At 42.4% G+C, this 14,416-nt stretch overlaps 1 protein-coding gene, 1 long non-coding RNA gene and 1 other non-coding gene across 3 annotated transcripts in view; all 3 read left to right on the top strand.

Moving 5' to 3' along the window:
- The first annotated feature begins 2,316 nt into the window (after positions 1–2,316).
- Positions 2,317–8,578, top strand: LOC127013879 (uncharacterized). The gene is made up of 4 exons (XR_007766128.1): positions 2,317–2,506; positions 4,408–4,560; positions 8,007–8,100; positions 8,457–8,578. It is a non-coding gene; the product is annotated as an uncharacterized LOC127013879 (long non-coding RNA).
- On the top strand, positions 6,465–6,537 carry TRNAA-AGC (transfer RNA alanine (anticodon AGC)). The gene has a single exon. It is a non-coding gene; the product is annotated as a tRNA-Ala (tRNA).
- A 2,348-nt stretch (positions 8,579–10,926) lies between the features above and the next one.
- UBE2V2 (ubiquitin conjugating enzyme E2 V2) overlaps positions 10,927–14,416 on the top strand; it is a 30,820-nt gene continuing 27,330 nt past the window's right edge. Inside the window, exon 1 of the mRNA XM_050892937.1 lies at positions 10,927–10,974. Coding sequence (XP_050748894.1) covers positions 10,959–10,974 — 16 coding nt within the window. The 5' untranslated portion in view covers positions 10,927–10,958. The remainder of the gene's footprint in view (positions 10,975–14,416) is intronic.

The raw sequence follows: 14,416 nt of genomic DNA, 5'->3' as shown, positions 1-14,416 counted from the left end.
GTCCAGCCGGGAGGCAATGTATCAGTACAAAATGCTGTAATATTGATCAAAGAATCAATGCTGGAAACAGCTTAGCCAGGCAACCTAGGTAACTTCAGTTAGCATTAGCAGCCACAACAGAAGCTTGCAAGGGCCCAAATAATTCATATTAAACATGCTGCTTTTGTAAGAAGTAAAAACCCATAATGTTCTTTGTGTGTATTTACCAGATTGGCATTTAAGTTAACCTAGTGCTAAGGAGGCAGTGAGCTGAGATCTCAGCTCAGAGGGAGATCAGACTATCCTTTTATGCTACTCTTTGGGATCTCTATCTGGACCACACAAAAATCACCATCGTGATTTCAACCCGTAACATCCCAAACTTGAGAGGAAAGTTGAAGCACTGAGCAAGACATCTGAGTTATCATTCTTTTTCTCTAAAAGTATCAATGGGTTTTAGATTTCTGTCCAGATAATCATAAGGCTTCCAGATTGGCAAAGATATCATTCTGTTTCCAGATGGGGAAACCGTAAGTCATATATTAATACGATTATGCATTTTGATTTCTTTTTTAGGAAAATGGCTATATTCGTATCACAACTTCCTTCTCTGATTTTTTTGGAAGACCTGACATCTCTACCAACTTCATGAGGGTTTCAAAAAAGTTTCAACATCATAAACTCCCTCCTTGAACTAAGACAGCAATATAGAAAAACTGTATTACTCACTTTACATACCATCCAGCTTCAGATACTCCTTCCAAACAGACTGTTTAATAATGGTCAAAAAAGGCTGCTACAAAAGCAGTGAGATTCACTATGCTTGAATTCAAATGGATCTGCAACCTTTGTCTTCTAAATCACCACTGTAACAATCCCAATTTTCTCCACATTCCCTGCAACTCCAGGAAGGAGAGAATGTGTGCTGGTTACACCTAGAGCTCTGCACAGGCCACCTGGCTAATCAGCTATCACTAAACAACACACACAGCATTTTCCCCTTGTTCCTTTAGAGGCTCTGCAAAGCCATCGACTTCCACAAAACACTGGACAATGTATCTTTCAGATTTTTATCCATCTTTCACTTTTGGTGCAAAAGTTAAAAGGGGTGAGAGTGACGAAGATTTCCCTAGTTTAGAAGAAGACTGAAGAAGATTAAGATTCCTACATCCTGTGGATTTTACTAAGAAACAGAACTATGTACTCACTAAATAAGAATTTCTCCAGAATAATAGAGTAGTTTTAAGAACAATAACCTCATCCAAACAAACAAAACATAAAAAGACCCAAGGAACTGGTTATATAGAATGATCTGAAAAATATGTTTGGCTGCAATGTTCAAAGATTAGAGGTTTAAGGTACACAGAACTCACTGAAATTCAGTGTATGTTTAGCATCTGATTACTTAGGTCCATATGAAAATCTGAGAGCTTGTCTTTTTTTAATTTATACACCACCATGCTACTCAGTCATTTTAGAATTCAAACAGGGAAAACAGACCTATCAGTAAAAGAGCTGCATTCGCTGATGAAGCTACCTGCTTACGGTGTACTCAAAACACAAGTATAGCACAAAAACATCACAACCAAGCTAAATTGAAAGCACAAAGTTTAAGTTAGCACCCACTTCAACAACTTCTTCAACCCATGTTATCCCTCCAATTTGATTCTTCCACCTCTTTCTTGGGCTCAATAATTCACTCTAAGTGAACTCTGGCTAAACAGTATCAGAAGACAAAGAAAACAACAGCTATTAAATTTTTACTAATGCAATGTAAGATTCGTGTTGTAGCAGGTGTTCAGAGCAATCGAAGGAGAGCTGGAGCCTGAGCCACGGTAGCACAGTACAGTAGTAGGAAGTGCCCCAGAAGAACCCACAAAACCACCCCCTCTCCTGAGGAGCAGCACCACCCGCTGCACCTCCTCCTTCAAGCAAGCACCCCCATGACCTCAAAACCAGATTTCGTGAGACCCACTAAGACAACCATCACGACCAGAAAACCCCTGAGTAAAAGGCTGCAAACAAACCTCCTCCGCCAGCTTTGCCTTTCGATGGTCTCAGCCCGGACTCGCTCAGGTTGACAACAACCTCCACACACCTCCCCCAGCCCGCAGGTTACCGCCTTCCAGCCCCCTCAGGGCCTGGCCTTCCTCAGCCCTTCCCGGGCACTGAGCACCCCCCACCCAGTGCTAGAACATTCTGCGGCGGCGCCTGCTTCCCCCCTCCGCCCTTTTTCTTCTTTAAATATAGATGGCGCGGGGAAGAGGCTGTGCTGGGAGGTGTGCTGTTGTGGTAACAGGGAAATGCTGTAGGTCGGTTCCCTTCCTAGTCCTTGAGGCTGTTGTTGGGACGGCAGGTTAAGCCTTCAAAAGAAAAGCCTTGCTCGTGTGGTGAGCCTGCCTGGTGGCCAGCTCTGGTGTTCTCTCCTCAGCCAGCTAGTGCTAAAATTACCTTCTCTGTCATCGAGGGGAGAAAGGCAATGTTGGAAAGAGTGGATTTTGTCCTAGGTTTCCCAAATGCAATGGATGTAAGTAACAGGAATAACAGCTATGTATACCTTTAAGTGAACCTAGGGGTTTTTTCAAAGTGTAAATTTGTATTTAGGCTTATGCATTATCCTAGGCATGGCTTTGAGGGTGGAGGTTGGAAAAAGTAATTAAAAATATGTATATTGGTCTGTGTTTAAGGAGGGCAAAATTCTTATCTTACAACTACATTCCTGGTAGTTTCTACAACTTGAGAGCATGAATTTTAAATAACTTGGATATATAATATAGCTTTCTCTGTCACTTTCCTTTTTTTCTTAAAGAGCTTATAAGACTTAAGGCTTGTTTGCAACCGTAAAAGCTTCTCCTGTCTTACAAAAAAATCTTGGCCTCTGAACCTTTGACACCAAACATCAGGTTAACTGCTAGCAAGAAAAGGTGGTTTTATTAGAAGGTGGGAAAATGCACCTTTGACTTATCCTGCTAGCAGGCTTAGTGAAATTGTGTAGGCTAAGCTGCTCCAGCTTGCACCCTTCTTCCTTAGTTCCTTGGAGTCTCTGAAGTTTTGGCAATAACCCATCTGCTGTGCATTTGTAACCTTGTTATCTTTGCATATTGCTAGATATTTTTTCTGGAAAAAAGTAAAAGAAGGAAAAACAGGAATTCAAAAAATTTCAGCAAGAGCTGAGCTACTTTTCTGGTGGCAAAAGCCTTTCTGTAGCTTATGAGTGCTCCTTTTGCTAAATGTTAGTAAAATTACAGCTACTTCAACACTTCTCAAATGAAGAAGGGTTATGAAAAAAATGTTAATGGTATTGAACAACCTGAAACAAGATCAATGCAGACTTTGAATTGTTTACCAGTCACTTAAGACTAAAGCAGCATTTGAATTGATAGTAGCCACCTCCAAACAACTTTCTGTGAGGAAAGCTTTATCTTTTCTGAAGATAAAGACAAAAATAAGGTGATACTCTAAAATAAAGGGATTAAAAAAAAAAATTACCCAACCAGGAAGTTACTCAGGAATGCCTGATCTAAATATGCTCTCTGTCATCACTACTAAAAATGCTTGACCTTTACCATGGAATAATTAGTGTTGGTTAGCTACCTCACTCTAAGTTCCTACAGATGATCAAGTAAGCAGGTGCTATTAGGCCCAGATGAGAGTCCAAAGGTGGTTGATTCTGCATAAATAAGATCACATGGGGGAAAAAAAAAGTGCCTTACTTCAGTTGGATTTTGTGTCACAGTTTCTACTACAAATGAAATGCTTGCGATAAGAAAGCTGCCCCAAGTGAGACATATGGTTGCAGCTGTCATAGCTTTCCGTGTAACTATCCAAACACTTCACTTCTGGGTTGAATTTTTTCATTTAAGTCTGACTTGACAGTTACGTGCAGCTGACGATGCCTTCCAAGGGTCTCCTTAAGTTTTGTTACCAATAGTTGATCAATTGTTTTAATTAACTTTCAGAAAGAACAAGGAGGTTTTGAGACACAGAAAGCTATGATGTTTTCCACCTAGTGTTTTCAACACAGAAAACATGCTGAAGTGTCTGTGCGTGTTCTAGCAGCTGCCATAAAGAAATTAATTATTTATATGGCAAAGATAGATCCTTACTTCAAGTGTTACAGATACATCAATTTCATGCTGTTTTTAATCTTTAAAACATTCTGCAAACATAAAAAAAACCTATACACAATCATTCACTCCCTCCCCCCAAAAATTCTTGTTTTTAATTCTGGCAGGACTAGCTTTAGTATTAACAAAAAAAAAAAAGCATCTAACATAGCTTAAACTTACAGATGGCCATAAATCCACAGCAGCTTTATTTCTGATTATTACTCTCACTTGCAGCATTCATGCTCTTAGAGCTGACAACTTATGTTTTCTTTCTGAATACCATTATTCTTTCTTCCCCTTCCTATTTTCTTGTGGCTAGCACCATCAGGAAATCTGTAGCAAATCAATGCTGAAGCTTGTCAAGCACTAAGTGAATACTGCCACGCAGAGTAAAGACAGTGGGTTACTTTCAGTTATTCCTACTTTGTGTTGCCACCTGCCACAGAATCCAGCTGCAGGAACAGCTGAACAGGTACGTACAGTAGCTCCAAGCCATCTGTCACATGTCAGGGCTAATGTACATAAACCAGCAGATTCAGCGTCACCAGAAGCCGGTAAGATAATGTGAAAACAAGCCAGGCCAGTTGGAAACCGGTCAGGTGGTGATCTTACCTCCAGTCACATTCTGGTTCGATTTCCCCTTAGCCTGACTTAGACTTGATGGATGAGTAACGCTTCCCGTTCTGCTGTCGAGTGAGAAATGCAGCTTAACTTGGCAAACAGTCATTGTCTGGTGTAGTGCCGACACAGCACAAAAACAATTGACTCTGTAAATGAAGATGTTTAAGCAACGGTCAAAATGTCACCATGTGGTAGACTATGGGCTACATAATTCGGCTGTATGTGAAAGAGTACATAGAGCTCATGGAGAAGAGCGCAAGTGCACACTGCCATGTCAAATCAGCTGGACTTTGTAAACTCTTCTCACTCCACATAGAACCAGAGTCCCAATTCTCTTGCTGGGTACATCACTTTATACGCAGTAGCAAGCTTATGTTTCAGAGAGATACCTGAGAGAATTCTGTTGTTAAAATAATAAGTAAGGGGAAGATGTAAAGTGGAACTCAGCCTGGGTTTAGTTGAGCTTGAAAAACCTGGATCGATCAACTACATGCATGTGGAAGTTGTTACAAACTCCTTCACATCATAGTTGAGCTCGAGTTTGAGAGCTTTCCAGTCCCTCTTCTGACTCCCTGATCACAGCCCTCCTTTCACCCATGCTTCAGGTTGCGTGCTGAGTTCAGGGAAGGAAGCAGCAGGAAGGAGGGAGTGGAAGAGAAGGGGGGTGCGTGGCAGGGGCATTCGGGAATACCGAGGGCAAGGGTTTGTGGAAGGGGAGAGGGCCGTTCCGAGGAAGCGAAGGCAGGCATAGAGCGGCAGAAGACGAGGCCCTGGGGCAGCTCCGTGAGGGAGCACAGCTGCAGGAGGGATGGCCGAGGCCCCGGGGGCGAGAGTGTAGATGAGCAGGGGAGCGGAGAGGCCGGCTGCCGACCGAGGTCCCTCTGCTCCCCGGGCCGGCGGGAAGCGGGACGGCCTCGCCGCCGCTTCCCGGGGCGAGGGCGCTGCGCATGCGCCTCGCCCCCGGCCCGGCCCGCCATGCCATGCCATACCGGCTGTCTCCAGCCGCTAAGCGGCTGGAGACAGCCGGTATGGCATGGCATGGCGGGCCGGGCCGGGGGGGGGCGCAGGTGGGCCTGCTGATTGAAGTTGGTGTAATTTTTCCAACTTTCTGACAGATGTCGGAAGGAGGACTTGTGCAATCAGAAGCTTTTTCCAAGGAGCCGTAGCAATAGATAACTGTCTCTCTGGATACGCATTTTGAGTTAAATACTTGCTGTAGGCGAGTAGAGGTGAAAATGAAAATGTGGAAGGTGGCCCGTTGCCGTACATCCTTTATGTTCCCTGTCTGCGATGTAGGCGTTGCGCTCTGTGTCAAGTCGTGCAAGCATTTGTCATGCTTGGGTGTGTTAATTTTTCAAAAAGTCGGTGTTTTAAGGCTGTTAAAAGTAGTGTATTAATTATAGGGAAGTGCATTTGGTGAGGTAATAAATAAGGAAAACACAGATCCGTTTTAATTTCACTTGACACTGTCACCCCAGAGAAGCCAGACATAACTCGATCTTTTGGAGAGCTTCTTGTATGAAAACAGCTAAATAACAAAGACTTGTGTTATAAAAGAGATGAATAAAAATTATTCTGGTAGTGTACATGCTGAAAGATGTATCACATGATTCCAGCTGTGAGTTGCAGTCAGTTGGTGAGTAGAAGGAATGACTCAGCAAGAAACAATAAATTTATAATCGGGTGTGGTTGCCTTGTAGGTCTCAGTAAGTCTAGAGTGTGTAACTGTCAGTTTCAAAGCTTTTTTTTTCAAGTGGGGAATTAGCTCAAATGGTAGAGCGCTCGCTTAGCATGCGAGAGGTAGCGGGATCGATGCCCGCATTCTCCAGTATATGTTTTCAACATTTATTTCATTATAAACTAAACAATAGCATTTAAAAATATTTCCTATTTACACTTAATTTTTCTTGTATAATGGTGTAAAGAAACTTGAAAGAATTGTAATCTAAAAAAAGTTAACACATTGTTTTAAATATTTCATTTTTTTCTTTTCAAAATCATATGTTTGTTCTTTTGCATACAGGGAGAAAAAACATAATCTTTGCATGAAATAACAAATCTTGCTGACATTCTAATACAATAATAAATGACATGAACAAATAGAGAAAAATAAATGAGGGATTTTTTAATGTGCCCTTAAATTTTTGGTTTATGATTTCATTAGTTAAATTTATATTTGATATTATAGTTTAGTGTATAATGAACAAAATTTTGTATTTCTGCTGTGAGTAATACTCATTATTTTTGTTCTATTTTGGTTGTGTAGACTATTTATTAGAATGAGTGGGCTAGAATATTCTATAGCTCTGTTATTCCTGGCAGGAAGATTGTGTCCTTTGCTCGTGAATTTTCACATCTGTGAAATATCATGGAAATTTTCTCTGTAAATCTATGCTTGCACATTTTAAGTCTTCATGGGATTTTTTTTTTTTTAATTCTAATTTGATTTTCTTACTTGCTCATTCAGGTATTTAACTGGTTGTACTTCCAGGTTGAGACAGCATGAGGAAATGAGCAAAATGTCCTTCCTATAAATACAGTGAATTTGTGCAATCAGGATCTTGGGAGTACATATTAAAACAAATGGAAATCAGGAAACAAAAATTATGAATTGAGTTTCAAGTTAAGGAAGGAGGAGATACTTGCATGATGTGCAAGTAGCACCTGCGGAGAAAGTAAGGGAGCTTGGAGATCCTCCCGTGACATGACAAGAAAGGAGTTAACCTCTGGATGGATGGGATAGAAGTTGAATTTGCTTATTTCTCTTGTATTCTCCATGTACTGGAGAGAAAAGAGGTATTGTGACTTTAAGACTGCTAGAGGCTTGTTAAAATGAAGCCTACTGGAAAGAAAAGTGTTATGTCTTCAGGAGTCCTCTCTGGGCTCAGGTAATGATTTAAATGTCCATTTGCTTGGAATGAGACTCTGTAGTAGTTTTCTATGTGATTATTATTGCTTCCATGTTTTCTGTGTTTCTCTTATTGCTTAATACCCGACACTTTGTGTTCTTTTAAAGAGGATGAGTAATGGTGCTCTTCTCAGCTAATCAGACGCAAGTTGTGCACTGATGAAATGAGAGAATTCAGTGGGGCTCTGTACAAGTGCAGTCTGCAATCACTCGCAGAACTATGGCTTCTGACTGTAAGCTGTCTAGACTAATGACTTTTCGTTCCATTTATGCCCAGCTTCCTATAATGGGGCTCTTCTGTCTGCTAGGGCTTGTAAATGCACCATGATATAAATAGAAGTAAGAGCTTTTTCTCATCCCGTGTGGTGTTTTATGTCCTTACTTTTTAGGTAAACTATCTTGTGAAGAATTTACTGGATTGAGAGAAGCGAGGGTCCTAGCACCCAAAAGCACCACCTGTGGGAGGAAATTACCTTATGATGGGTAAGTAGTTTCCAGAGCCCCGTGTCAAAGGAGTGACTGCTCTGGGTCTGTCTGCGCTTTCTGAGTCAGAAGTTGGATAGAGAGATTCTGTGTAAAGAACCATGAGGGAATTCAGCTTTGTTTGATTTTTATTATTGCCATTCACACAGAGTTATGTTCTCTGTAATATCATGCTTAAATGAGTTACACAAGTTAGTTATTCATTCTATGAAAAATATTTTGTTTGTACTAAACTTGCTGGAAGATACTGTTATCCTATGTCTGTGTTTGTTGTAGTCTGAGAAAGGGGAATAATTATTCCTTACTTGTCTTTTATCAATACTTTGTTCTAAATATTACTTAGAAAATCTTTCCAGGGGTGGGATGGAGCTTGGCGACCATCATCTGGCAACTCTGGAGACAGTGTTTTACAGCAAGAGGGCCATCTGTAGAATCTGCACTCAAAAATCTCAACTCTGTGAAATGCTTCTTTTAAATAAATTTATTCCACAACATGATTGTAGTACCTTGGTTTTCTGAGCTGAGCACACTGCAGTTCTAAGTTTTCTTATAAGGGACGCTGTGTGATATTTGACAATAAAGTTTATAAAAGGTTTTTGCTGTAATGATTACCATTACCCTATTTTGACCAAGTTGTACGCAGAAGTTGTATTTCAAAGAACTCTCTTCTTTTTGAAGAGAGTGAGAGGTGACTTCATTACCAGGTGTAAGCTCTTGATTGTTTGGAAGAAAAGAAACTTGACACCTTTGAATGTGTTCAGCTTCTAGTTGTCAGGTATTTTTCCTCTCAAGTTCAATGTTGCAAAAAAATACGTGTTTTTTCCCGGTAAACTTCCCACAACATCAGAAGAGTGAAACAAAATAGCTGTCAGAGTCATTCAGCGCAGGGTTCCTCACCTAGGCCAGCGACGTTATGCTTTTTTCCCCTTTTGGCCCCTGTTTTATCTTTATTTCCTGTGGTTCCAATTAGTACTGAAATAATTTGTTGCTGCTAAGCGTAAGGTGGGTCCTATATCTAGTGGATGGGTGTAGACATAGATGGACCGTGGAGTCCGCTGTGTGCTTTCAGAGGCTCAGGGAATACAGGCTGGCTTTGGTTTGGTAAGCCTACAGCCGTATTTGTATCGTGTCTCAGAAGGTACGCAGGTGTGCTATTCATCCTTGGCGTTGGATCACCTAAAGAAGGAGGATGAATCCTTCTGAAAAAACAAGTGCACAGGTATTGGGTGGCCGTAGTGCTCCTTTCTGGCCTTGGAGCCGGGCAGGGTCTAGTTTTACTGCAAGTAGAAGCACAGGCTGGGGAAATGTATTTTTGCTGCTCCGGGATACATTCAGGATTACCACAGTGGGTCAGGTTTGTGTAGTGGTCTCCAATATCCCTTTTGCACTTGCTCTTGATCTCAAAGAATGGGAAAAGAGGGACAAGTCGTGTGGCATTTTTTTTTTGTTCGAGGCCGCAATGTTTTCTACAGTGATGTTATAATAGTTAGAGGAGAAAAATCTTTAAATATTGTGACTTTTTCTTCAGTAGCCTTACTGTTTCCACTAAAAGAAATATTGAAATAGGCTACAGAAGAGAATCCCTACAATCATCTTGTGACAACAGAAAGCTCCACCGATCATCAAAATGCAGCTTAAGAAATGGTTTTGCTGTACTCGAAAAGCTTACTTCTAATTCTGTTGGTGTAAATATTGAAATTCCTGCCTATTCCTGTTACAGAAATCTGGTCAAAACTAGTAACTTTATAAAAGGAAATAGAAATCAATGGAAGAACTAAAAGCTACGGTAGATTTATCATTTTTATGTATGCACAAGCAGCAACCGCAGTGTTTGATCTATAATGAACTAACAAAGGAAAAATGAAGGGAGGCAGACTGTTGTACATGCAAGGATGGTAGCGACTCCCTGTCGGTGAAGGCGTTTCAGGTTAGCTGGAGGAAAAATGTTTTGCATCCTTGCTTTTTGATCTCTACCAGAAGAATCTGTAAATGAGTTTAAGACTCTCCCTTTATAAACTGTAAAGCAAAGGATTGAGCGTATTTATAAAATAGGACAGGATGTTAAGAACAGCATATGGGTGTTGTCACTTGTTAGTGAGCTATGTGCGGGACAGTCATTTTTGTTTGAAACTGCTGCTCGCAGCAACCCTGTGCTCAGGCTGCGCGTCCTCGCCAACATGATCTCACTGAGCCTGCAGCAGCGGACCCTGACCCCTCCTTCTGTAACCACCAGCACGGGTTTCCAAACGGGTCCTGTTTTGGGTGCGTTCGTCCTCCGTACGTCTTCACGTAGCTTTGGTGAGCGTTTCCCTCACATCCCTGTGAACGCTGACGGGGCGCACTCGGGTGCCGCTGTTAGCGAGCCCGCTGCCCCCTCACGGGCCTCGCTCCGCCGGCCTCCTGCAAGGCAAGCTGCCTTTTCCTGTCTGCCAACAAAACCCAGGCGCGGTGCCGGCCTGCGGCTGTGGTTCCCGGGTAGGAGGCGCAAGGCGCTACCGGCAGCGGACGCATTCGGCAGAGCTCGGCCTTGGCTTCCGGGGGCGGCCGGACCGCCACGGGGCCGGCCTGGGAGCTCCGGGCATGGCGGGCCGCCGCAGCAAGCCAGCCGGAGCTCCCCTCAGCGGCGCCCGGGAAGCGGGCCCGCAGGGTGGGCACGCGTCGGGTACCGGCACCTCCGACCCCGCCCCCTCCCCTTGGCCCCGCCCCCGCCGCTCGCGCGCTCCCCCGCCCCGTGCCTTTCCCGCGCGTGCTTCCGAGCCCCACAGCTGCGGTTGCCTTGTGGGAAGTGACGCGCTGCGTCAAGCGGAAGTGACGCGCGTCGCGTGCAGGCCCGGACCGGTGGGGGGGGTTCGGACAAGATGGCTGGATCTACAGGTCGGTGAGGGGGGCTCGGTGAGCCTGGGGGTGGTGCGGGGAAGCGGGGCGTTGGGCTCGTGCTCGGGCGGCGCCCCCGCAAGGGCCAGAGGGGTCTCCTTTCTCGGGGGGAGTGGGGGTGGGGTGGGTGGGCGAGCTGCCCCTGGCGGGAGCGACCGGAGTGGGGAGGAGTTATCTTCTGACAGGGGGAAAAGGGAAGCTACAGGGGCGCCGGGCGAGGTGATGCCCCAGGCACGATCCCTCCCGTCTGTAGGGCAGCGACACCCCTGTGAGAGCCTGGCCTAAGGCGTGAATGGTGGAAGAAGGGGCTCCGGTTTCTGTAATGAACATAGTGGGGTGCTGGAGAAGAGAAGACTTCTATCTGCTGAGAGACAGGAATGGATAGATGTGTGTACGTATAGGGAAGGGAGGAGATGTCACTAACCTGGTAAAAATGCTAGAGGAAGAAATTTTGTACTAAAGATTTGTACCAGTGTACCATCTGGTGAGTATAGAAGTTGTGGTATAGTAGTATCTAAAATAAAGGATTGTCTCTTTCCCCTCTTGATGCAGGGGGAAAGGGGTCAGGCCTGTGTTGTGTTTTGGGGCACAGGTACTTCAGTTGGGTGGTGACTGCACCGTGGTGGGGATGAGGAGTGAAGCGTCTTGCTTTCTTTCACTAGACAGCCATTGGAGCCAAAGGGTCTCTCTTATAGGCAAATGGAAGGGCAAAGAGCTGCAAGTCATCCCAGGAATCCCATATCAGTAACCACTATGGCATGTGTTGAGTATTTGCATGGCAGAATATTGTGGAAGGTGGTGGCAAAGAAAGGGACAAGAATATTGCTTCAAGTTCTAAATGCAGAAGTTTAAGAAGCACAATTATACTGTCTCAGTTTCATTTCATGAGTGGCCTGAAATATAAAAAGACCTTTCCCCAGTACAAAAAGCTGAAGTCTTCAGGGCCTCATTTCCCCTTCTCTCACCTCTGAGACTTTATAAGTGGGGTTGACAGAGCTCAGAACAGAGGGATGAATTGATCTCAGTGGTCAGTCTAGGGTGGACGTTGGCCACTAATTGATTTCTGCTCCCAATCCACTGGATCATTGAGGGATTGAGACTATAACAAAACAGAAGAAACTTCTGTGCGTTGAAACTGATCTTGGTACCTTACTGTTAATTCTGTGAGGAGAGCTTAGGCAGATTTTTTTGGGGTAGGAGAGTCTTCTCCACTTGGTAACGTGACTTTGGGGATGTGGAATTTGGTAAGGTTACAACAAATTGGGGCATAGAGTAGCTCTTGCAATTCTGTGAAAGAGCAGTCCAAAAAGATACATTATTGCCTATGATAAACTGAGCTAGAATGGATATATTAGAGAAAATTAAGTATTTACTTGGCTGCAGATTACTGCATTTTATTTTGTTAAAATTTATTGATTTACTTCCTGGTGTCTAAGTTTAAAACGATTTTATTATTAGTTTTATTACGCAGCAACTCCCGAAGACTTCAGCTTATGTCTGGGCTCTGGCCTGGGATTTCCTGTAATGCACAGGAAGTAAAGTTGGTTTAGGTCGTGTGTATTGAGTATTGGCGTTTGGCATCACAGTCCATTCAGTCTGGCTAGTGTAGAATATCAGTTACTAAAAATTTGTATAGTAAAAAAAGCTATTTTCTTCCTACAGAACATTCAGCTTTATAAGAAGATATATTTTTTGACTAAACATTCTTAGTTTTACTGCTATAAATGCTCTTCACAGTCTTACATGCAATATTTTAAAATCTCCTATATACACTTATTCAATGTGGTTGTTTTTGTCTCAGAAATCTAGCCACACCTAAAATTCAAAAAAAGTGGGAGATGTAGAAAACTGTTTATGCATGTATCTGTTCCAAACAATGTAAAGTGCTAGTACTGCATGTATGCATTGTTCAAGAAATGAAATCGTTTTAGTAAAATGAAGCAAGCAGATAGAATCATCAACAGAACTGCTCGGAAAATTAGTCAGGGCTTCTAAAGCAAAATACTTGTTCCTGTGGAGAAAATAGTGTTGGCTTTTTATTGGTATATGCATAGATTGGGGGGGAAGGGTGTTTGTTTTGTTCTTTCCACATAGTACACAGAAATTTAGATTTTTAAGACTTCACCCAGAAGAACTGCTCTTGCCAAGAAGCTGTGTTATACTCATTTGTGGAGGAGGGAGGGGAATGATTTGCTATAGACATAAGATTTGACTCTACCTAGCTCTGTGAATTTAATCTGCTCTTGCCAGAAAGTTCAACTTAATCCTTATTTATTTCAGAAAAAAATGAATGTTTTGGTTGCATGAAGTCCAGGAATGAAATTCTGGCCCCAAGGAAGTCAACAGCAAAACTTTTACTGAGGTCAACTGTCTTAGTTTTATCCCAGAAATTCCTTTCCTGAGCTCACTAGTTCTTTGAACAATCACGTAAAAAATTACATGCCTTTAACAACAGATAGTTTAGTTTGAAAATAGTTGTTCTTAAATGTGTGCTAAAGAAACTGTGTATGTCAACGTTATATTGTTGTCAAATAAGTATCTTACCTGCTTTGTAAAATGACCTATATTGACTAATTTTACATGTAGATATTGCATGTCCTAGAAATGGATCTTTGTAACCTGCAGTTTGATTGATCTTCCGATACTGCAACTCCTTCTGCTTGAAGCTGGACCTAGATTGGTTGTGTGGGTACTGCTGGAGGTCTGGGGAAAAACAAGTCGATTTTTTAGAGAAGAGAACAGCTGTTGTTGATATAATCAGCCAATTCCATGTTGGTTAGCTGGAGATTCATTCTATTAATCTCTTTGAAAATACAGAGCAAAAGATGTAATTAAACATAGTTTCAGGTTAAAAGAAATAATTTACCAAAGCATCCCATTTAAAATCTCTTGTGTAACTTGAGAAAAAGAAACAGATTAATAACACCATTAACAGGAGTTAATTCAGGAGTTACTTTCTGCATTTCCATAATTTGGGTTTTGCTTAAAATTACCTTATGTGTATAGGATATAGATATATCTATCTAAAATATGACTGTTCCCTAAAAGCATTGATCAAGTCACTAAGTAGTTAGAACTTATGTGTGTAACAATGAGAATTAAGGCGGCAGTGTCTAATACTGTGCTCTGACTATGGGCTGTTAAAGCTTTTGTCTCCTTCCTCTTGAACCGAGGGCTTCAGTAGCTTGGGAGAGGGTGAATAGGGCTAAGTTAATGAAAATTCCCCTTGGTTTGCTGAAACTGTGCGCTCAGGGAAAAAAGTCGACTGATCCTCAGTCAGCAATTGTATGTGAGTTTCCTGATTTACTTCTAGTATGTAGTCACAAGCAACCTTTTTTGAAAGTGTGCTTAATGTCTTTGAAGCAGCACAGCTAGATCCCAAACAAGTATTTTTTCTGCAAAATCCATACTTCTCATTTGCAGATATTCTAATCTTTAAGGA

Source organism: Gymnogyps californianus, chromosome 2 (assembly GCF_018139145.2).
Source record: "Gymnogyps californianus isolate 813 chromosome 2, ASM1813914v2, whole genome shotgun sequence".
Classification (NCBI taxonomy): Eukaryota; Metazoa; Chordata; class Aves; order Accipitriformes; family Cathartidae; genus Gymnogyps; species Gymnogyps californianus.
This window is presented reverse-complemented; position numbering and strand designations above follow the sequence as displayed.